Here is a 25,194-nt window from a genome sequence, read left to right as displayed (position 1 = left end):
AGTAAGAACATGTACACAAGCAGCTACTGTAGAACAGCTGACAAGCTACAAATCCCCAGCATAATTTACCTCCTGAAAATTTGCTCGTGTGCATATATCCCCTTGCTCTCTGCTCCATGGCCCATCACGGAAACCAACCATCCTTCTGCAGCACCTCTTTCAACTGAGTTCTCTCAGTCTCTTTATGGCAGGCTTGTCTGCCATGTGGCCCGCCAAGCCTTTTATCTGGGCCATGGCGGTGGCAGCACTGCCACCGCGGAGCATGGAGCCATGGAGCACAGAGCGGCAGTGCGGACCCACCACTGCAGAGCGCGGGGTGGCAGCATGGAGTGCGGAGCCGCTGCGGCAGTGGGGCCACGGCAAGGCAGGCAGGGCGGGCCCACAGGCCCCAGCCGGCAGCGAGGGGAGGGGAGCTGCTTACTCTCGTGGGGCCCAGGGGAGTGGCCCTGCGCAGGAGGCCAAGCAGCGGCCACTAGCACTGCTGGCCCACGCCTGCCTCCTCACCTGCCCACTTCAAGCCAGCCCCGCTGCCCTGCTCTGCCTTGCCCCACAGCAAAGTGGTGCCTGCTCCCCCGGCCAGTCTCCTCCGGGGCGCTGTGGCTCTCCGGGCCCAGTCGCCCGCATGCGAGGCCCCAAGGGGGCCTCTTCTCATGTGCTGCTGGGGATGGGAGGAGCCCGGCTAGGTCTGCACTGGCCAGCAGAAGCAGCGGCGGAGCTGTGTGCCACTCGGGATGCGACAAGCCTGTACTGGTCAGTCCCAAGTGGCACATGGCTCCGCTGCCACTTCTGCTGGCCGGGGTGCAGACCTGGCCGGCCTCCTCCCATCCCCAGCAGCACATGGGAAGCCAGCTTCAGCTGCATGCTGCTTTTCCTGACTAGTGCCGACCCGGTTCTGCCCAGGCAGGTCCTGCAGCACCACGTCAACCGGGGCATGGCACCAGCAGGCCGGGCGGGCCCCAGGTTAACCCCGGCCTGTCCCCATGGCTTCTCCAGCACCAGATCAACCCGGTTGTAGCCAAGCGACTCCTGCAGCACCATGTCAACCTGGGCATGCGTGCCATGTTAACCAGCACCATGTCAACTCCTGCAACTTCATTGATGTCAAAGGTCACGTGACATCACTTCTTGATACGATACCACTTCCTGTGACGTCTGAATATGGCTCACCGGCCCACTTGCTGATAAAAAGTTCGTGATCTGGCCCCACATTCAAAAAGGTTGGACACCCGTGCTTTATGGCAACACCTTGCCCCTTTCTAGCTGGGTCTATTAATCAAATAGGACTGGCTGGCCCCATTTTTCTCACCCTTAAAGTGGCAGAACACACTTACACCAAATAGACTTTAATATGGAGCCACTGGCTTGGACTTTTAAAAATATTAGCCCATATGCATGGAAAAATGGTTTCTCTGCAGAAGGGCCTGCTACTGAAGGAGGGGCTGAGTACAACAGGAATGAAAGTCTGGAGCAGGGATAGATAACCTGTAGAATGAGTGCCATGGGCAGCCTCTGTGTGTGGCATGTGGCAGATCAGGAAGGGGAGAGACAGTAGAGCAGCAGACAGGTGGGGAACAGAAGGCAGACCAGGAGATCAGGCAGACGGCACAGGTCAGGAAGCAGAAAGAACAGGATATTTGGGCAGGGATCGCAGAGCACTGGTTAAAGAAAATCAAAAGACAAGTTCACAAATATTGAACTGCCCCTTAAAAGTTGCTTTAGGATGGGAAAGAAATGAAAATATGGATGTACATGGACCATTATGGTGTCTTAATAACACAAATAGAAAAAAATAAGGCATTAGGCAAATGTTGTTAAAAATAGGTATCTACAGTTACAGAGGTTTAGGTTGTAGCTGTGTTGGTCTAAGGACATAGGCAGACAAGGTTCCTTGGGTGAATCTGATATCTTTTATTAGACCAACCCAAATAGTTGGAGAAAAGTTATTAAGCAAACTTTCAGGTTCAAAAACCCTTCGTCAGGCTAAGGAAGTTTCAGCAGTTGGTGTGTGCTCTTCCTGGATGGAATGAGTTAGGCACCTAAACAGAAACCCTGGCCACCCAGCCTCACCTAAAAAGTGTCCTTTTTAAAAAAACCCAGATATTTAAATATGGACTTGAGAGTCTAACCCTAGCCAGTAATTTTTAATGATTTTTGCTTTCATGTTTGCAGGACAACCAATTAGTAAGAGTCCAGCATACCGTGTACAGACCCAAACATAATGCAGTGACTTCATCAGACAAGCCACTAGTAACATCTCCTCCCCTCAATTCTATATTCCAAGATTCCTGGAGAAACTCTGTTGAACGTCTTAATTCTACACTACCAGAGAGCACATCTCATATATGCAACACAGTAATTAATAAAATAGGCCACAGGCTTATCCAAGGTATCTAGATCCACTGGTACTACAAAAAATGGTATAAACAGTGGGCATGTCTACATGTGCCCCTGACTATGCATTTGGTACTAAATGTCTTGCCAAAGTAAGTACTAAATGACTGTGCAGTACCCGCCGGTACTGCGTGATCCGGGATAAGCATGGTTATTTTTAGGTGCTAGGTTGCTGTAGCGATGAGCTATGGTGACATAGCTTATCACTGCCGTGATATAGCTTTGGCACCATGGTTTGTGCCTGCTGATGCTACATCGCCATAGCTTGTTGTTATGGTGAGATAAGAGTTTCCTGTAGATGCATCCAGTGTTAACAAAATTTGTCGCGATAGGGGAATATATAAGCATGTACTGTACTCTTAAATGAGTAAGCTGATTCATAAGAACAAATTTGTTGTGCCCTTTACAGGTTAAGTAAACTTGATATGTCACTGAGAAATACTTAAGATTAATCTAATTATGTTAAATTATAAAAAAACTTGTACAATACATTAATAGATAAAATGTGATGATTGCTATTTTCCTGGAATACTCCAGCCTACAGAATGAAAGTTTAATTAATATGCATGTGAAAAGATTCAGAATGATCCCTATTCAATGCTTACATTCCCCAAAACTGTGCAAACACAATATGCCCTCACCTTGAACAAATAGTGTAAAACAAATACAATGCCTAGTCAAGGTTAAAAGGTCAAAAGGTAATTCTGTCACCATCACCATCACCTGAGGAATAAATCTTAGCTAGTTTTATTAATGCTTTTAGAGAATCATTTCACAGAATCCTGTGCTATATGTCAGCAAGATCCTTGTCAATATTTCAAAGCTTCTACCAATGAAGGACCTAAGGACAGACTCACCTGTTCTTGAGTCATCGTCTGCAGTTCCTTCTCCCAAGCTGCCCGGTCATCATCCAGGTGGTAGGAAGCAGGTGGGGTGAGTCCACGCAGAATCATGGGGTCACGGTCATGGCAGAGGGCTGTCAGGTGTCCAATGTATAACTTCAATTTACTGCGATTCTGGTCAAGTTCTAAGAGGGGTTGAATTATCTAAAATAAGAACAAGAAAAGTCAGGGACACCCTGAGACTCAAACAACTAGGAAGTCAAAGATCAACCCCCAAGTCAGGAGTGTTCAACTGGTGACTTGCGGGTTGCACGCGATGCATAAGGCATTAATCTGCATTATGTGTTTGGACCCCCTCAGACTGACAACCACCTAGAACCTATGTCTCACTTCTGGGGTGGGTACTCTAGGCTACTGTGCGAAAAGTGGGCTCTTCCTCCTCCTCATCCCAGGGGTTTCAGGCTATGAAGCCCTGTTTCACACAGGTGCCTATCTGCAGTCTTGAATTCAACAAGTAAGTGTGGGAGATAGGTGGGATTCCAGACAGACAGATATTCTCTTCCACACTTCCAGTTGGCTGCCTTTTGTGTCCTTCTGCTTAGCATAACATGCTGAGAATTGTGAATCCCAAATCCTAGGTGGCCCAATCTAAGTCTCCCCATTTAAAGAACAGGGAATTTAAATGACTAAATTGTGAGTTCCACAGACAAATCCAGGCAGCTAAATTTTAGGTGCATGACTGCTCAGCACTGTCTCACCTAAGTCACCTTTTAGATTTAGTTCCTGGTAGATAATCAATAAACTTCCTGTTTGCCTTGTTTTCTCTTTCAGATATTTGATTCTATTGGATGGAATGTGTGGATTTCAAGCTGAAAGTTAGTATCACTATCATTCTTAAGTGCGGTCCTCTGTCATAAAGGAGTAGTAGAAGGATAAAGGTAGAACTATCTGACTGGTGTTTATAGAGGCTTTTATTTATGCAAGGAAGCTGAACTGGATTCCTCGAGCACTAAAATTCCCTGCAAAACAGAATTAATTTTGACACTTCCCTTCTTATGTTAGGAAGGGGTGTCCCTCCCTTTTTTTGGAGATTAGCCATATGAGGCGTGTGAAAGTTCTTAACTATCAGAGCTTCCAGAACTGTTCACAGAGCAATCATTTCTCTCACTTGGGACCCATTAAACCCTGCCAGTCAAGTAGGAAATGCCCTTTTATCTGCGTTCCTTCCATATCTAATTTGAGCTGGCCACTTAGCAAAAGGCACTGTGCTTCCCACACAGCAGAGCTGCCACTACCTTATCTCAAGAGGGTGCAAGAGCACTTGCCAAGTGGAAAGGAGAGCAGAACTGGCTTTATAAGCTCAGTCATGTGTCTGTACACAGCTGTAGAGCTTTCCAGGGAAATACTGGACAAACTGGCTTCCCTCAAGGCATAGGAATATTTTCCATCAGAACATGGAATAGAGTCTGCTTAAAATACCGTCATGCTCAAAACATGGTTAATGCACAGTTAAGGTTGAAGATGTATTTCATCTAGCAAAAGCAATTCACTACAATGCTGAAGTGAAAACATTAAATGCTTGACAAGTCTGACAAAGGCAAACCATGTTGAAATTACCATCTGATAAAGAAATGTGGGAATGTATTTCAAAACAAATTTAACTGAAAAAAACTTATCCAAAGTTCCTGAGACTTTCCAGAAACTGTTATCTTGGGAAAGACTGAGCACAACAAATTTAGCCCTAAGCATAGTTTTGTAGAAATTAGAGAGGTGAAAAACATAGCTTAAAATCAAATAGCCACTGTTGCTTTAATTATGGAATTGCTGTTGCTACTTAATGGTCAACTTATTTAATGGCTGTATTTTGGTAAAAGCTTGACAAACTTGAAAGATGTGAAGCATGGATAATAAATTATATTTGTACTGACTGGTTGGACAGACCTATCCAAATGTCTGGCTATTTCTTTTATTAAGAGAGAGATCAATGCATCTCATGTACAGAGACTGTGGTGTTCAGATGTTGGTCCGAGTGATGTCAAACACGAATATGTAAAAACACGTAGGAGTGTGAGCACCAGGGGAAACATGGTATGAATGTAAGGGAATGTAATTTGTGGCAAATATGATGATGATAGTCTATAAATGTCTGAAGGATGAAGAATGGTTTTATGTGATGTGTACCAGCACTCACTCATCAGAACCTGGCATGTTGTTCAATTGCAGAAATACCATTTTCTGGAAGAGTGTGTATGTTTTTTGTCTATGTGTGTTTGGGTGGGAGGTGCAAGACGGAAACCCAAAAACAACTAATAGAATTGTGTTGCTACTGCCAAGTCAACATACTCTGCTAAATCCATACTTGTTACTGGCAGAAGTGTTATAAATATTCCTCCCGTAGCTCAGCAGTCTTTCTGGGGCAGACTAAAGATAACACTGAAATAGTGATGGAGCTAACAGTGCAAATAACTGGCCTTCAGTTTCATGATTAAATAATTCATTGAATTTATCTCAACCCTGCCATCAAGTCATAAACTTGGGGAAAGTTAAATTAGGAAAGAATAGACAAAAATAAAAGTTAGAAACGGAAATTGGGATATTTTCTGGAGGTCAAATAAAACTAAATGAGGTCAAAAACACCATTTGTCTATCTGTCCTGAGAAGCAGAAACAGGAAACTAAATTGAGAAGAAAATACGAGTTTTCCAGAGTAAGTGTGTGTGACTATTCATAAAGCATCCTAATGTAGCTTCCTATTCTGGATTATAGCATTCTGGACTGATTCCTGCTTGATGGTTCCTCTTGGCAGTTTATTTGGGTTTGATCAGCACAGTATCCACAAAAGGAGTTCCCAAATAATGAAAAGACCTGACATGGTGCATGGCTCAAATGCAATCAAGCTGAGGTTGGCCACCTGAAAACAGCCTTTCCTACTCTGTCAGCCATTTCTAGCACAGGTATGCAAACATGTGAAATAATTTGCAGCCTCAGTTTTTCAAACCTTGCTTCAAACAGATGCAATGGTGCTGCAGCTAAAAATGTACTCCCCAACCCTATCACTGTGCACCAGGCAGACAGGACTGAGGCCACTGAATGTTTAACAGTCCAAGCTACTTGACAGGAAAAGTTGCTTGTTAAAAAGCAATTAAGATGCAAAAAGACCTAAAAAGGGTGTGGGTGAGAGATACAGATGGGTGGAGAGCTTGGCTGATTCCTGGATTTTCAGAGAAGATAAATGCATATATGATTTGATATTCTATTATTAGAAAAAGGGATCTTGACTATAGTAAAATACAATTCTCTTGTTGCAAGGGTTGGAAACATGTTAGGAAACCAAATGCTCTGGTCTGGAAACATTTGTAGGGAGCGCATATGTGCTGAATTAAATCTGCTCCCTTTTCAGAGGACCTCAGTTTGTTTGGCAACCATTTAAGGAGGCAAATCCAGCAAAAGTGTAAGCATAAAATTCAGTGGAGCTATCTGAAGCATGAATTTGGCTCAGGAAGTGCAAAGCTTTCCCCAGAACAGAACTATTTATTACTGATGCCTTCCCTTATTTTAAATGGAAACAGAAGAAAGCACTCAAAAGACATTACCTGTCCTCAGTTCAGTTGTCTACTATTGCATTAAGATACTTGGGTGTTTTCCCCAATAAGGCTGCATTACAAAAATTCAGAAGTTTCAATTTCCTTTAGATTTGATATTTAAGAAAAAATGGGTTTAAAAATATACTCTGTCACACTCCGCCTCTCAAAAACAAAACAAAACATGCATATGACATGTTGAAGGAGACCTTGGCTATTACGACAGAACTGTCTTTTCCGGTTTCATTTCTGCCAGAGTCAATCAGGAAATCATATTTATAAAGCAGATTCTTTCTGAATTTTTATATACCATGAACAAATCCCAGGGATTAATAACTTCCAGAACCTATCCTCTTCACTTTGGGAAAAATCCAGACTTCAGGGAAGGTTGGAACAAACAAGGAAACAAGGAAAAGACAAAAGGAGGAGAGCTATTTTTCCTCCAACAACTCTTCCTGTTTAGAAACAGAAAAATATTCCAGAAAGATGAATCAAAAAGATTTGCAGTGGTCTGTTCTGCTAAGGATTATGAGTGTTTAATGTCTTTTCACAGACATTTGTCCAAATAAATCCACAACCCTGTTTAGCACCACTGGAAGTACCTGCTTATATGGCCTCTGGATCTGAAAAGCAGGGAATATTGAGAAATAATTGGCAGAGTTCTGCGAGGAAGCAAGGTCAGAAAGTAGAGGCTGCTGATGGTCAGAACTGAGACATGCTGCCAGAATCGGGGGACGGGGGAGGGGCGGGGACTACGAGTGGAACAGCAAGGAGTATTATAATTCACAAATGAAGCACTTTGGCAGAGCTGGAAAGGTTGTCTGCACGCAGCCAGCTCAGCCTGAATATTGACTGTATTGACAACTTTTAGTTTTCCTGAGCAATACCATTTACAGTGAATTTCACACCCCAAATGCAATTAATATCACTGTACATAATACACATGGACCTTCATCTTCTCCTGTAATGTACTGACTGGAAATGGTCAGTTTTCTGCCTTACTGAGGCAAAGCAGAGAATGCTGTGACTAAGGGCAAGGTGAGATCACAGTATAGCAACTTCTAATGCTGTTTTTATTTGTCTAGGGTTTTTGTTTCCCCCCCAAATTCCTGGATCTGGCAAATGGTTTAGAACTAAGTAGGTTTCAGGGAGAGATGGGAAGGAGGAAACCACATGATTGTAGCAGAGGTGGGTCTAGGATTTTGAAAAGTGGGGTGCAGGTGGTATGGTGAATTATCTCATAACAAAACACATATTTTTCTCCAATTAAAAAGACACAAGAAGCTTTACTAACCTGTTAGGGACCTAGGGCTGTATTATTCAGTTTAAGTTCTAAGCAAAAACAAAATAACTGAGTTGGGGGAGGAAGGCTACCTGACAGCTCCAGGGTGCAGAAAGCACCTGATGCTGTGGTGTACAGTTGTTATCCCCCACTCAGGCCACAAACACAACTGCTCCTCTCACACAAATCTTCCAAACACTCCATTATGGCCCCAAAGTGTTCCTCAATGCCCTTTAGGTATTGCCCCTGCCACCTCCAATGCCCCCTGGCTCCACTTTGTCCTCTGTTATCCCATCTAGCCCCTTGCTCAGCCCCACCCCATCATGCCCCAAATCCATCAGATCCCATTATCCCCCCAACATCCCACTGAGTCCCTGCTCCCTCACTGCTCCATGAATTCACTGTACCGTGCATAGACTCATCTCCTCACTCCTCAGCCCCACTGAGCTTTCAGCATCCCCCTGAAAGTCCAACGGACATCCTCTGCCCCTCTTAGCACTCAAACCTTACTGCAGCCCCTCACCTCCTGTACCCCTTCACCCACAATCCCTCTTGCTCCCAACCCTCTTCCTCAACCAATTTCACCTGCACAGAACCAACCACTCCCTTATTCCCAAACCCCATCTACCTCTCGCATCTCCTTCCCAGAAAGACCCAGCTTCTCTTCACCCCACACCAGTTTACCCCACAGACCCCCTCCCCACAAAAGCCCTTTCATGCCCATGATCCCCCAACCATTCCCTCATGGCCCCGAGGAACCCCTTCTCCTTAAAGCCTCTCCCAAACAGGTTTCCCCACCCTCACAGCAGGGAAGGTTGGGGCATGGGTGTAACTGCCCCTCCCTGTGCACTCCTGCCCTGCTCAAAGTATGCCCGGAGCTGCCCTCCATTGCCCTCCACTCTCGACATACAGGAACAAGCAGTTGTAGTCAGGGGACAACTTGCTTCAGTCACTGGCAGTGCCCCTACCTGAGGAGACCACCTGCTCTCATCCAACCATGCCTGCATTACTGTTTCAGACTCCCACAATCTCCATCATCGGCTGCAATGACTAGCCCAGAAAAGGGTCACTGCAGTAACTTACCTCTTTGTCTCACCTTTACAACTCCCTCCTGCCTCTGACTGCTGGACCACTGCACAGCTCAGCATGCCATCAGCCCTACCCCTCCCTTCTCTGTCTGATTTCTTGTGAATTCAAATCCTCTAGGAGCAAAGCCACCCAAGTACAGGTTCCTAGGCAGCAGCACACCTTTACTGGACTTGCTGTTAGGTGAGCAGAGAAATATTACTAGGAATAGATAACAGACAGGATAATTGTAGACGAAAGGCCAGGTTGATTAGAGGAAAATGAAGGGCTGTTAACACCTATTGAGTGAAGAGATTAGCAGAAATCAAGTAGGTAGTAATGAGCCATGAAGTTACTCAACTCCCTCAGCTGCACCTGAATAGAAATGTGGCTGTCTCTGCTGGACAGTTTGTTTTAAAATTTTAGTGGATGGCACCCCCCCAGACCTCCCCTTGATTTTCCTTTGATTGCAGGGATACTGAAATTGTTCAATGTATCAAAGGCTACTTGGTCTGGGGAAGTTCATTTTGTTAGTTCCTAAGTTTTGACAGTTTCCAAGTCAAGTAGTCTACTTTTCAACAACTAATGCAACTAACACCACCAACATAAAACAACCCTACATAAAAAAAACCTCATAAGGGATAGTCATATTTGTGAGGTAGTTAGTGTGAATATAGTCAAAGAAGAAAAGTGGGGGAAGAGAGTGTTCCTCCAGCTAACAGAAATGTTAAGAAAGGCACTCCAAAAATCTCATTGAAAATTATACTGTGAAACTACAGACTGAAATAATAGTTTCCCCATTTTAATTTCTTAGGTGTAAGCATGGAGCAAGTGAATGTTTCAACCCTTCAGAATTCACTAGATTTTATGTTGGCAGTATCCTCTCTTTCTGATAAAGGATAGAGACTTTCTGAAAATAAGGGCAGTGAAGAAATAAGAGTGTCCATTGGTGTTTGTATTTTGTTTTACCCAAGCAAACTATATAGCAGTTGATTCTTTAAGTAACAGTGTGTATCCAGAAACCACGTATCACAATCCACATTACTATCAGTTTTTCTCACTGTTCTGCTATTTTGTCTATTATTTCTTCCCATTACAAGGAACAATAGGGCCCAGTAGCAAGTACAGACTTTGCTTAAAACATAACAATTACACTGCATATACCCTGGCAATCTGCCTGCATGATTACTCATATCAGTTACTGCATTCTTTTGTCCCTCTGCTGTCTGTTATACTGCTGATGGAAAATGGAAAGCTTGCTTTAAGTAATCTACCAGGGAACACAATCTGTGCTTTTCCTGTTCAGATGAACTATAGCTCTCCTTCAATCGTGATATGAATCTCTGTCTCTCCTCTCTCTGATATTTGGTCTTCATGGTGCTCTGAGAGTTCTTCACCTGTCACATGAATCTTTTAAAGCAAAATCATATGGGAACCATGTGACTTGCTTGTCTCTTGGATTTATCTCTGATATGCTATACATTTAAATGCATCACCCCAGAATAGATATGTATGTACATAGATGAAAGTAACATGGTTCCTGTATGGGCTATATTAAAGATGAATGTGTTTTGATTGCCTGTGCCCAGGCTACTGTGAGCTGGGACTATGAATGCTGGCATCTTTCTCAGTAATTATAGCCTGTACCAGCCAAGAAAGCACAGCTTCTAGATCGGTTACATTCCCTTATCAGCTCTTATTTTAGTCACTCCTCTCACAGACCTATTTTCATCATTAATACTAGAAATGAGTTTTGGCCTTCCTGTTCTTATTAATGAACCCAGCTCTCATATTGCTAACTTTATTTTCTTTATAATTTCCTTTTCTCACAACTTAAATCCTAACAGGACTGAAAAGAACACAGCCTTGCCACAGCTATTCCTATGACTTCATCTGTCTTATGGATGTGAGATGGGTGTCTGAGCTGAAGCACCTTTTTCTTTAGGGTCCCAACTATTCACCTACTGGATAGAAACAGATGGGCATCCTTATACATGTTCCAGGGTGGGGGCAGTGCTTTAATGAGAGTGGCTCTCTTAAAGTGCCCACTGTGTCATCAGTATTCAGCGTACTGCGATTCAAAATGGCGGCAGGGCGCTTCAACTAAGGTTCACTGGACAAGCTTTAGTTAAAACACCCCCACCGCAATACTGAAGCACAGGGATGCTGAGTACACATGACACAGAGCCTGCTGGAGCATGCTAATTAATCAAGTCTGCTCCATGTGCTAATTAGTCACTAATTAGCGCATGTTGGAGCAGATGTCCCGTATGTGTATAGGTGCCTCATGCTACCAAATTAAGTGCATCATCTGTGCCAGGATGTGTCCTAGCACAGCTGATCTACTTCCCTGGGTGAAATACACCTCACCTGTTGTTCTGCCTGTTGATTTTGTAGGACAATGGGTGACATGTTCCCTGTTCCCAGAGATGCATCCCAGCAATCTCCAAGGCATGTCTCTGAGGGCTGGGAAAGGCAGGGTTCCCCACTTCCAGAGACACTCTGGATATTGTTGGGGGCACATCTCTGGAAGTGGGAAACCTTCCCTTTCTCCATCTGCAGAGATGTGGCCTGGAGACCCAAGGGGCATGTCACTGGAAGCAGGGAAAGCTGGACACGATATCTGGGGGCTTGAGGGACCCAATCCTATGCAGGAATTCCTGGGATATGCAGGACTGAGACTCTCAGCCCCTCGGATTGCTTCCCCAGGGTGGCTGGAGAGTGTGGGCAATAAATAGACATCTGCTGCAACAAAGTAGAACAAATTATGCCTACTTTTGTTGCAGGCATAAATTTGGGCATTTGTGGTATGACAAAGGGTATGGGCATCTATTTTATTTTATTTTGTGCTGCTATAATTTTTTTTACGGTAGCAGAAAGGTGATGAAAAGTGACATCCGTTTCCAACCACTGTTCACAAAAAAACCCTGGACTTGCCTGCTTGCTCTCTGACAGGAGGATGACAGCTTTAAGAGCTGGATGGCACAACACCAGGAAAAAGATAGGATTATAAAACAATACTACAATCCACAACAGTTATGAATGACATCTAGAGATGTCTTAAGTTTGGCTTCAGAATCTGCAGTTGATACAGAAACCAAACCATCACTACATGAACTTGTTCAGCTGTAAAACAGAGAAGAAAAAAAGGTATCGCAGAGCTCAGGCTCATTTGGTGAAAATAAGTAGAGGGCTTTTTGTAAGTGAAGGTCCAAATATCCACAAAACAAAACTAGGCATCTGTTTTGAGTATTTTAGAAAATAAGCATCTATTTGTGCTCTTTGATCTGTGAGAGTAATAGAAAGACAGTGATACAATCCAGCTACACTTCAGTCATGATCATTTAATTCATCCACAGAATTGTAGATAATAATATTCCATCTGGAAACTTTAGTCCAGGAAGAAGAGGAATAACACAGCGAGATCAGTTCTTTTGTTCTGGCTGATAAGACATTCTTCAACAAAGAACACACTCTTCAAACATAAAACAATCTAGAGGATAAATTAGTTCTGAATTACAAACAAGTTAATGAAAAATGTAGGAAACAGAGAAGGGTAATGGGCAAATATTAGTGATATCCTAAGGGTGGGTATGTTAAAATGGAACAGGAGAGCTTAGAAGAACAACTCATGGCTTGTCAAGTGAAAAGACTACATGTTAGAGTGGACAATGGACTGAGACAAAGGTAAATAGGGGATGTCTTCAATTTAAAATGCTAGATAATTAACCATCTGAGAAAACTATCGGCATTGAGATGAGCCTCATCTTAATTTAGTGACTGCTACTACCATAGCATTTGATACTCATTCCAATGCTATGGCACTGGTACCTATATTTTAGTGGGCAAGTTACTACCCAGTTATTTTTCAATTTCTCACAGCCATCAGACTTCTAGCAGAGAAGAAAGGTGCAATATTGTTCCTGAGAGAAGGTAAACTCTGGAATATGGCTTGGAAAGAAAGGTTACTTTATACTCTGGGTACATCTGTGTCCCATCAGCACAAAATCAGAATCTTTGGCATGGGAGTATCTATTAACCCACATCTATTTTGGGAATGTCTTGCTGTCTTCTCACTTGAGCATAAAGGACAGGGTGACTATATCTTTCAGTTCCATTACTGATTCAGAATCTCAGATAATGATGACTACAGAAAAGCAGGGATGGTGTGGAATCAATATGGACGACAACACCTTAAAGACCTGTCTCATATATATATATATATATATATAGTATATTGTAAAGTACCCAAGTATAAGGTAAAGTACCCATATGTATAAGGTTCCTAGGAGAGCTACCTTCTCCAAGTATGTGTTAGCATGGATTCTACTGTGGGTGACTGACAAGTAGCAATACAACTGGAAGACAGAACTGAAGTCATTAAATAAACAATGACTATATCACTGGTCTATAAAATCTGGCATCTGATTATGTAATTAGGCCAAGGGCATAATAACATTACTTCATATAGCTATCCTGAAAATTTTGGATATGGGCAAGCTTCTGAAAGAAGCAGAAGACTCAGAGAGCTTGCACTCTAGTGAAATTTAGGAAGGAATCTAAATTTAACTAATTTAACTTGAAATAGGAAGGGGTCTGGGACAGAAATTCCATAAACCAGCTTGGCTCAGATCAGTTAAGTCTGATACTAAGTTCAACCTGGTTTATCTTAAACTAGTTTTGACCATTTTGAAACTGGTTTATGTGCACTGAACTTCTGTTCTGTTACAGGTTGAAACCAGCTTCTGATCACTTAAACTGGTTTATGTGTAACTTCTGTCCCTAATCAAGATCTCCATACCATCTAATCTCTGTGAAATGTGGTGTAGTAGCAGTAGAACTAATATCTAGTTCCTTATATGATGTGTTTTTGTACATTAGATCTCTAACTGTTTTCTAATCAATTTTGAACTCCCCTCTGGAGTCTTGTGGAAAAATGTTAGTGTTATCCTATTCCTAGTGAGCTAGCTATATTTTGCAAATAAGGACTAGTAACTGCAATTCATAGCTGCAGTGATGCTGATTAATGGTTCTTTCGTCAAAACATGATGAATTTTTTAGATCCTGGATTTTGTTTTTAATTGTGCTCTTGGTCTGATTTGTCTTTTCATAAGCTGAAAAGACCTCTATTGTTTGAGGGATAATGCCTGTTCTCCCTTTGCCAGTTGCTCTTGTTCTTCTCACTCTGATCCTAGTTGAGCAGGAAAGTTGAGATCTTCTTCAAATGACAGGGAAGAAATCAAGGCCTCTGTTATGCCCAATATGTCAGAGCAGTGAGCTGCATATTTAAGGCTCATTCAGATTTTGTTGCCCTGGCCATTGTCATATTGGAGGTGGATTCCAAAATGAGAATCTACTGTATCTTTTGCACAGAGAGAGAGAGAGAGAGAGAGAGAGAGAGAGAGAGAGAGAGAGAGAGAGCTGTTCCAGAGCAGGGACTGGCAAAGCCCAGCCCGTGGGCCAGATCAGGTCCACATGGATCCTATTTCCCAAGCCCCTGACTGCGTCGCTGGAGCTGGTTTCCATGGAGACCTCAGCAGCGGTGGTGCTGTGCTAGCGCAAGGCCGGGGTTTCCAAGGAGACCAGCCCCAGAAACAGTGGCAGGATAGGTGGCTGGGAGGGGAGCTATTCTGGGGCTGGGATCTTGCAGCAGTGATCCAGAGCCCAGGCAGAGCTGCAATCCACTGCTCGCACACCCTGGGCAGGGGTGTGCAGGCAGTGGATCACAGCTCTGCCCCAGCTCTGGGCCATACTGTCAGCCCCCCAAGATCCTAGCCTCAGCCCTGGAGCAGCTCCCTGCCCAGCCACACACCCTACCACTTCTGGGGCTGGTCTCTATGGAAGCCTGGTCCATGTGCTGTCACAGCACCACCGCTACTGGGATCTCCATGGAAACTGGCTGCAGTGATGTGGGCAAGGGCTGCTGGGAAATGGAGTCCAGCTACCAGCCAGATCTGCCATTTTGCCCACCCTGTCCCAGAGTGACCTGAATGAAAAAAGTCTTCTTAGCAGATGCTGGAGTAAAGTTGTCTCCTCCTGTTGGAGATAAACAGACAAGAAGTTGTACCAACCTTTGAGGCCACCTCAACATTAAGAGGTCAGAAACATGCACTGGATATCCATGTAGGTGCTGGGAACACGGTTTGCTTTTCTTATAGTGATATTATACATATCATATTTTTATGCTATCAACATTGGTGACTGATGTTTGTATTACTACTAGTTTCAGCTGTGGATATTGAACATAACTTGTAATTCTTCAAAAAACATTTTTTTTCACGGAAGCTATGACAAAATAAATAAAATAATAAAAAGGAATAAATTTGAAGAGAATTAACACTAGTTACCTAATTCACTGTTAGCCTAATTAATTATCCTACTGGTAAATTTTTAAGAGGTAGCGGGGTGAACACTGGTAAGAACATTGCTGACATGGGTTGTAAGAAGGAATCCAACTAGCATACAAAGATGCCCTGATTTTCTATAAATGCACACCTAGAGTGCGATCCCCACAGATTCAAACTCCACAAACTAGTTGTTCATGACATGTGTGTTTCACTAAAGCAACTGAAGAGAATTGCTATTTATAGCCTTGCAAACATCCCAACACGTAGATATTTATATTTTACAGTGTTTTCAGGGAAATGAGATACAACTAGCAAGGTTTATAAGAGACAATAAAAAAAAGGATTCCACAAGTTTTTCAGAAGGAAAAGGAAGCATAAGGAAAGTGTAGCTCCCTTACTGGACGTAGAAGGCAACCTAGTAACAGAAGATGTAGAGAAGGCTGAAGTATTTAATTACTTTTTTACTTCAGTTTTCATGAATATGGAAGGTTACCAGACGGTAAGTTCAGTTGGCAGCCAGAATAAGGAAGGAGACAAACAGCCTGGAGTGGTGGAAGATCAGGTTCGAGAGTTCTTGGAGAAGTGGGATATTTTCAAGTTAGCAGGGCCAGGTGGAATGTACCCTAGAGTAGTGAAGCAATTGATGAGGTACTTTTAGAGCAGGGGTGGGCAAAATGTGGCCCGTGGTCAAATTGTGCCTGCCAGGCTATTCTATCCGGCCTGCGGGGCCCCTAAAAAATGTAGAAAATTAATATCTATCTGCCCTTGGCTGCCTGTCATGCAGCCCTCAATGGCTTGCCAAAACTAAATAAATGGCCCTCTGCCCAAAATAATTTCCTGCCCCTGTTTTAGAGCCTATGGCTGCTTGTACATGCTACAGGGGTTTGCTTCATATTAATTCTCCCTGAATTGAAGCAGTGAGTTTTTAAAAACACTGCTTCAATTTAGGACAAAATAAACCCCCATGGTGTGTATACAAGGGTTGGGCCTAATCCTTACCTGCCTCTTCAGCGGTGGGGGAGAGGGTGAGCTGCTGATAGGCCAAGCAGTCCCTGAGATGCTGGGGGGGGAGGGGGGGGCGGCTTCTCTCCACGGAAGCAGCACCCCGCAGGTGGCACTCGCCTGCAGGCACCTGGTCTGGGCAGTACCACAGCTGTGGATGGAAGCAACTCCCTCCCCCTCCCCTTGCAGGCTCCAGGGAGGAAAAAAAAAAAGATCAAACTCAACACTTTTCTTTTTTTCCTTCAGTGGAGCCTGCCTGGATGGGCTGCCTGCACAGCCCCTGAGCTGCACGGTGCTTGGTGCTTCCCTCTGCAGCTGTAAGGTAGCAGACTAAAGCACCTCTGACGTTTAAATTTGCTGCATCCCAAGGTCATTTAATGTGCAATACCTGCCGACAGCGTAAACAGCTGCACCATTAAAGCACATTATGTCTCCAACAATGCAAAAAGCCACTCTACTGAAACAGTGCAAAAGGTCATTTAAGCCACTTTAAAGGTCAATTTTGTGGCATGCACAAAGGCCCACTGGCTATCATTGTTATATACTGGTTATACAATTTTGGCTGCTTACTGTGCTAGACAGCACTGGAAGGAAACATGCATTTTCTTCACAAGAAAATGTGTGATTTTAGATTATAACTAAAATACATCTTCACTCTCTCATTACCCTGTTTTTTTCCTTGAAGTGTCATTGTGGAAATTTGACAGTGCAATTAGGTGGAAAATCCAGTGCAATTAGGTGGAAAATCCTAAGTTCTGGAAAACCTGTGTAGACTTGCCACCTCTGTTAGCATTTTTACTTGTACTAACTTACAAAGTGAAGGGGAAGATAATCAAGATAATCAAAAGGTATTTATGTTTATTTCCCTATTTCACTCAGATTTGAGAAGCTCTATGTGAAATCTATGGGAAAGGCAAAGGCACAGACTAGTGCCTGTGTCATCAGTTCAGTTTTGCATACATCTGCAGGTACTGGGTTCTCCTCAATGTAGTTTAACTGACCTTATCATTCATTTTTTACTGAACATAGTTGCACAATACTAATAGATATAGATTTTCTTCATAGACACAAAATAGACATGTGACCTATCCTCCATCATCCTTTTCACAATGACCAATAATGAGGGTTACTGGGATGCACTCAGAAAGAAACCTCTCACTGGAGAAGTCTTTCACCATAAAATATTACAAAGATATTTCTTTATTAGATAATTCCATTATATCTTCCATCTACTTAATTTCTAATATAAATCATTTAGTATCAGGTTCCAAATCCACCAAGATATCCCACTTTTCAGAGCTACATTCTTCACAGATGGCTAATTTCCCTTGGAGTTTCAAGATTTCATTTCAGATTCATAAGATTAGAGGACTCTTATAGGAATTTTTTGGATGAGCCCATTCTTAAATTCACAAGTTATGTTTTGCTACACAAAATAGCTTTTCTGATGCAGGTACAGGGTATAACTTCTAGTACTTTTTGGAGGGAAGTCTGTGAAAAGTTGCCAGGCTGACCTTTTTCAGTTCTCATTCCAAGTATTCCCCACAATGAGTTAACCCTTCTTTCCACCACAGGCATTTTCTATGGAATCCTTAGAGTCTTGTTCAACTATATTTATGCCTATAGTGTTACAACTGGAATATTTACTATTTTTAAAGAGATCCTGCCTTGCTTTCTATTTTTATAGAGAAAATTTTTGTGTAACCCAAACCCACAGCTAAGCAGCTTTTCTAAATGTCTTACATAGTTTCATAGTGCTTAGGGTCAGAAGGGACCTAAACAGATCATCAGGTCCGACCCCCTGCCCGGGGGAGCAATGAGTGCTGCGGTCATATCACCCCAGCCAAATCATATCACCCCAGCCAAATATCTGTCCAGCCTCCTCTTGAAGACCCCCGAGGTAGGAAAGAGTACCACCTCATTTGGGAGCCAATTCCAGAGCCCGGCAGCTCTGACTGTAAAGTAATGTCAGTAACAGGAACTTAATTTTTTCCCCCCATTGTCTTAACAAAATCAGTTTTTTTACAAATATGCTAGCCCAATCCCAGTTTCTTGGATGCTCCAGTGTTGCTCTTATAAGCATAACATCTGCTTTCAGATTTCAGTTCCTGAAATTCATGCACAGCAAAACCAAATGTTTAGTTCATTAACAGGCACACCAATGACTTCACAGATTTTTGGAACCAGTTTACAGAAAATCCTTCTGTAGAAAGAAGTCCAGAAAGGCAATGTGATAATGACACCTACTACATTCCAAAATAATTTTGCAGGCCAAGAGCCATGGCACAGATGAAGGAGAACACTGTATAAAAGGATGCACAGTTATAAGTAATACCTAGAAATAAAATATTTAGTAATTATATAATGGGACAAAACTCTCAACTTCTCAGTGCTACAATGTAGGATATTCTTCCTGATTATTCCTCTGTTCTTAACCCGTGTAGTTACTTCTTTCTTTCTTTCTTCTTCCCTATGTGTCCTGTAACTACTGCTTCTCTTTTACTTCCTCACAGTTTATTAGTCTTATGTCTACTATTCCCATTCAGTAGCATCAACTCCTCTGAATTATGATCAACATGCTGTCCACACCTCTATCTGTATCAAGAATGGAAGAAGAAGAAGATATGGCAATATGGGAGGATTGTGAATAGCAAAATCTAAGTCAGAAAACTGAACCAGATGTATAATATTTCAGTGGTTTATGCATGGATTCCTTTATGTCCTCAGTGTCAATTGGCTTATATACCAAAGCATAGTACCGCACATTATTAGCGCACCTCCCACATTGCTTCTTCCATTGTGATTGTCTGGGATAATTTGATGCTTGAAAAGGAAAGGGACACAACTAGTGTTAGTATAAAACAAGCATCTTCTTTACAAAATAATAAGGGAAAAAGATACCCAAAATAATTTAATATGAGCTCCATATGGGGAATGAAAGGACATGGTACAAGAAATCCAGGATGCAAGGCAACGAAGCTTCGGTATTTCAGGATAGGACGTGATATTCACACTCATTTTGTAAACTACAACAACTAAGGTAAAGCACTTCTATTAGTTTGCAGCTTCTGAAAACAAGCCACTAAACTATGTTGCTGCAAGTATACCAGATGCTTTTATATGCAGAGCTGTGCTACGAGAATGTGTGCAATACCATTGCCAATGTGTTATAATTTATCATCAGTAATTTGTTTCAGGGTCAGAATATCATGGTATTCATTTTTAGCTGAATGTTGTAAGTGCTTTGGTAGCATCTAGTGTGTTTTCAGTACTGACCAGAGGACAAGGTAGAGGCCTGCTCACAGTTAGAGTAACTAGTTGCAAAAAAAGGAAAAAAAAAAAGGTGGGTTCTAATGCCTGTGCTATCTTTTACTTTTATGGGCCCCAATATATTTATTAATTCTAGCACTTAAATAAATCAATCAGATAGGCTATGGATTCTCTGGCCTGAATCCCTTCTCTTTCTCATATACAAAAGAGATAGATACACACTTTCTTACCAGTGGGGACAGAACCCAGTGCTAAAAACTTTTACCTTATTGGGAGTCACTGGGTCAGGGGACAATTATCTTCCACACACTTTTCCCTGCTGCACTTCATAAAGAGAGTCTGTGATTGACATACACATCTCTGCTGGGATACATAAGAAAAGAGGCTGCTAGGTACCAAATAGTTTGTACTGGGATATTCTGTAGTGTGCGCTCTATGCTTTTGCTGCCATGGTGTGCGGCTGAAGAAAATCTGTCAGGTAGAAAGCAGTGTATAGTGTATTGTGTTTAACCGGCAAGAAACTAACATCCATCTTAATTTGGCAAATTTCTAGTCTGTGATAAAGGTGAAGAAGGTGGTATCTTTTAGGCCTGTGCGAAGCAGCTAGTATTGACTTCAGATTTGGATTCGGCCGATTTGGGCAACAGTGATTTGATTCAGCGATTCGAATAACTATCCCAAATTGATTTGACTGCTGTCAGGATCAGCCAGGCCCATCCCCGCCAGCCTGGCAATGGCTGCCTCTCCCACCCCAGCTCCTAGCACTTGTTAAAAAACAAGCCTCGGCTCACTGGGTGCTGCTGGGCAGGGGGACGATCCCCGCTGCCCCCCACTGTATGGGGGGTTCTGCCATGAGCTGCCCGAGCCCCCCTTGCTCCCCCAGCCCCTCCAAAGGTGCCGGGCCAGCTCTGGCCCTTTAAGGAAAAAAAAACCTGAGAAAAGCACTCACCGCTCCTGTCTGTGGGGGGTGATTCCCCCCTGAACCCAACTGCCCTGTACCACTTGGGGAGCTCTGCACCAGCCCCCCAAAGCCCTGAGGCCACTGCAGGAGTGGTGAGTCCTGGGGCTTTTCTCTGTTTTTTTTTCTTAAAGGGCTGGAGCTGGCCTGGGCGGGGCACCTGTGGGGTGGGCTGGGAGAGCAAGGGTGGGGGTTGGGGGGCTCATGTACAGCTCTCCATGCAGTGGGGGGCAGCAGGGATTGTCCCCCTGCCCAGCAGCACCCAGTGAGCACCAGGGCTTTTCTTTAAAGGACCAGGAGCTGGGGTGGGTGGGGCAGCCATGGGGGGGCTGGGGGAGCAGGGGGGGTCAGGGGTCTTCCACACCCCAGCCTACTTACCAGCTCAGAATCCAGCTGCAGCTCCCTGCTGCAGCCACCAGGGACTGTCCAAATCATCAAAACTCTGAATCCTTTCCAAAGATTCAGAGAGCTTTGAATCGATTCAGACCTTTAAATTGGTCCACTGATTGAATTCGGATTCGGAGATTCGGTCACCAAATTGGGCCAAATCTTCTCTGAATCGAATCACCACCCGAAGCTTCGTACAGCCCTAATATCTTTTATAAGACCAACTAAATAGTTGGAAAAAATGTTCTTTGCAAGCTTTTGGGCACAAACACCCTTCTTCACGTATAGAGAGATTCCAACGCAGCTACAACCAACAACTCTAAAGGTGAAGAAGTACACTTATTACCTTAGAATTGCTCCTCTTGCAGTTCATAGGGAGCAAAAGGAAAGATCTTCTGATCCATGTTTGCTAACAATCTTTTTCTTAGTTCTGGCATGAAAATCAATCATAGTGAGTCCTACCTTCATAATGATTTCCTCTTTTTTACCATCAACTTACCTCATCTTTCATTTCATATTGGCAATCTCCAGCAAGTGCTTTAGAAACATTATAATTATCTTAAAAATAACACCATACACCAACACACAAGCATTGCAAGAGAAGTGACTCAAAAGGAATGTGAGATCGCCCATGAGTGTGCATTAATTATATTACCATTGTTCCACAAAAGGGATTTCCTCAGTTCAAACCCCAAGGCATGAAATTAAAGTTTGACTGCCCCAGCTGGATTAGGTTTCCAACCAACTGACTTGAAAGGGAGGGGCTGAGGTGGGGAGTGGCAGGTAGGTAACATGGCAGTTACTTGGGGAAGTGTAGATATAAGTGGGAGAGTTATATTTCTGCTATTTACTTCTTTAAAAGTCTTCTGTTCTGAGCAGTCATTTTCAGCAGTCAGCTCTTCTGAGTTAAATTTTGGGACTACCTGGTGGTTTGGGTCACTTATCTGGAGGTAAATTTAGCAGGATAGAGCCACATGCATAAAATTGGTAATCTACAGGTAGATCAGTTATGTTTGAGCTCATCATTATCAACCAGAATTAAAAAAGAAAAAAGATTTAGCCACAACAAAAACTGCCCTATTAAATTAAAGGGGCTGAGTGAAAATTTATTCCCACCAAAAGGCTAATAGTACCAGTCCCATTTCCTGCTTTCTTTCACAAAAATCAGGGTATTGCTTTGCATATAAACTCAATTACATGCCCTGGAAAGTTCTCCCCAGAATGTTTCAAACAAGTGCTTGATTCTTAAAATACATAAGAAATTTAAAAAACCCCACAAAAATTAAATGCAAAACATACACATGCATAGGCCACATGAGAAAAGGGAAAGAAAACACACCCAGGTTTCATAAACCACACAAAAGCAAGATGCGAGAGTGACTGTGGGAAACTTTTCTATTGGTAAGAAAAGTAAATTCTCACCGTTCTGAACAAAATGGCTGAACTAAAGCATCTGATTGGTTATGCCCAAATACCCTCTTCCTCATCCTATTGGTTGAGAGATGACAATGGGAAAAAGCCCCAAGAGCAGCATGGGAATGAAATAAAGAATTGGTTAGTATTTAAAGCACATACATATGTACAAAACACTAATAGCAGGAAAGAATGGTCTCCAATTCCCTGTGTTTTCTGCTATATCACCTTCCAATAGTTTGAACAACTGGAAACAGCTTTTTAAATTCTCTTTTAAGTTTTACTCAATTTCTCAGAATGTGTTTAGGCAAACTGTCCTCCATTGTGATGTGACTGAAAAAAGGTCTTTATATATTTCTCTTCTTAGCAATCCTTTCCGTTCTTACCTTGTTCAAGCCATCATTGCCTTTATTCTCATATACATTATGGAAATGTCTTGAGTTTCATCACAGAATTTCAATGTGTAAAAGGGTGGATAAACTTTCACTCAAAAACAAGATTTGGAAACCACTGTATTAACTTGCAAGACTGATATTCCTCTTACAAAGGAAATATGGCTGACATCTTCAAATAATGTCCTGGAGGACTCAAATCACTCAATTCACTAAATTCTTAATTTGTAACCTCAAGCCAGTTGGAAGAGAGGTTAGAAAGATGTTTGGAAATGAGATACTCATTCCTGTTTGCATTACTTTTATCCTTCTGAGAAATCCATGTTTGTCTTAACAACTTTTCTCATAGTGTTAGGGAGTCTCTTGTAGATATGGAGGAAGATACTGTGATAACGATTTGGGGGGGGGGGGTATATGTGCATTTACACTTAGGTTCCCTCCTTCTTCCAGGGTCATCCTCCTCTTGGTTCCCATTACCATGATCCACTCTTTCAAAAGACCAGTGTCTTTTGCAGCTTCCTTTGAAGGTCATCATTACCCTTTTTATATCAAACCAAAGGACTGAGAAAAGTTCAAGGCATTCCTTCCTGCAAGGCAGTCCAGGCAATGATTAAAGTTTGTGAATATTTTAATTAAACTGAAAAGGGGGAGATTTCAACATGGATTTGTAATTAGGCTTGCATGTCCTGAGCTACTCAAGGGATAGGTAATCCCTCTGATAATTATGAAATCCATGGCTGTGTTTGCAAATGACACAAAGCTGTACTATGGTTTGGAGATGGCAAATTGATTTTCTTTCAGTTCATGGCCCATTGAGTTTCTGAGGGAGTAGTCTGTGCTCATTTGGCATAGAAGCCAGTATTTCCTCATGGGAAATGAAAGGAACTGCTTACACAGAATCCAGAGATTAGGAAGCTGATCCTGACTGAGATTCCCTGTTATTTAAGGAGAGAATCAATTCAGGACATTTAGTATAATAAATTATTCTTCTCATGAGTTAAAGGAAGAATGACACAACTATTCCAAATACCTGAACACTGACTTAAATTACTGGAATCTGAATAAGTTAGGAGACAATTCTTCCCTTACATTTCATGAGACATTCAAAATATTAACATTGTTGCTGGCTCTTCCCCCTCCCCCTCCAACACTCAGTTTAGTACTTGGAAACATCTGTGCATTTTAGAAAGATCTGCTACAAAGTCTATGCAACAGCTGCAAACATTTCCATCATATATGTTCAGTAAGGAATATAATTTTTCTTCCCAGTTACTGCAGGTGCATTAGGAAAAGCTGTATTTGGCTCAAAATAGTCAAGTTAAAAACCATTTTAGAAGAAAAAAGAAGGGAAATATTACCTGGTCAGGGGAGGGCTTGTGGTTGGTTTGATTGGAATGGGATGAGGATTTGAAGTGGTCATCCTCATAGTTATCTGCCATCAGCTTCATGCGATTCTGAGTCTATGAAAAAGAAACCATGAGAAACTCAGTTTGTTCTTCTAAAATAAACATAAAGGCTAAAGGGAACAGACAAAAAAGGCACCTTTCAACACTGCACACTATATTATGTATGCCAAACTCCATGAAATCTGTAAATATGAAAAGAATACAGTAATTTCTGTTGACACAATATACTACATATTAAGTATAACCATAAAGAAATAATGAAAATTGGAGGGTACATGCAGTTTGCTTAATTTGGTAGCCAAGTTTGCTTTGTAACGGCTTCATTTTCTAAAATGCCTCTAATGAGGGCTGTACTGTGCATGCATACACATGGAAACTAACTCCTCAGTTTAAATACCTTTAAAAAATGCACTGACATCACTGTGGACAGCTCAGTGAAAACATCTTTTAAACGTGCTGACTTCATCGAAAGCAAACAAACTGTGAAGGCATATTAACATATGGAAGAGAAATGAACACTGAAAATACTAAGAATACCATAATGTATATCTAACCTCTAGAAGAAAAAATACGGTCTTAGTTTGGAATGTCAAATTCTGTTTACAAAGAGGATAAAGCAAAAAATAGAAAAATGCAGATAGGTCAAAAGAACTGAGAAGACAAAAATCTTCCTAGATTAAAAGGTGAGAAGTAGTAGTATATAAAAAAGTTGAATTGGAGATAATGGAAATTCATAAAACAACAAGCTGTATGAAGTTAGTAGGGAATTCCTAATTATGACTTTGTGATGCAAGAACAAGATATAACTATGTAAATTAGGAGGAAAAGAATGAAAAACTGTTTGAAGGATTTTTTTACA

General features: G+C 42.3%; 1 protein-coding gene across 9 annotated transcripts in view; it reads right to left on the bottom strand.

The window, feature by feature from the left end:
- Positions 1-25,194, bottom strand: part of ERC1 (ELKS/RAB6-interacting/CAST family member 1) — a 490,045-nt gene that overhangs the window by 60,694 nt on the left and 404,157 nt on the right. For 7 of the 9 annotated variants that reach the window (XM_059726510.1, XM_059726507.1, XM_059726506.1 and 4 more), the window contains 2 exons: positions 24,288-24,389; positions 3,249-3,437 (listed from right to left, as the gene is read on the bottom strand). In XM_059726510.1, coding sequence (XP_059582493.1) covers positions 3,249-3,437; positions 24,288-24,389 — 291 coding nt within the window. Of the gene's footprint in view, positions 1-3,248; positions 3,438-22,546; positions 22,613-24,287; positions 24,390-25,194 lie in introns of those variants that run through there. The other 2 variants (XM_059726512.1, XM_059726511.1) reach the window with 1 other exon arrangement.

The sequence above is a fragment of the Alligator mississippiensis genome, chromosome 4 (assembly GCF_030867095.1).
Source record: "Alligator mississippiensis isolate rAllMis1 chromosome 4, rAllMis1, whole genome shotgun sequence".
Lineage (NCBI taxonomy): Eukaryota > Metazoa > Chordata > Crocodylia > Alligatoridae > Alligator > Alligator mississippiensis.
The sequence above is the reverse complement of the archived record's forward strand: the minus strand, read 5'-3'. Positions and strand labels throughout refer to the sequence as shown.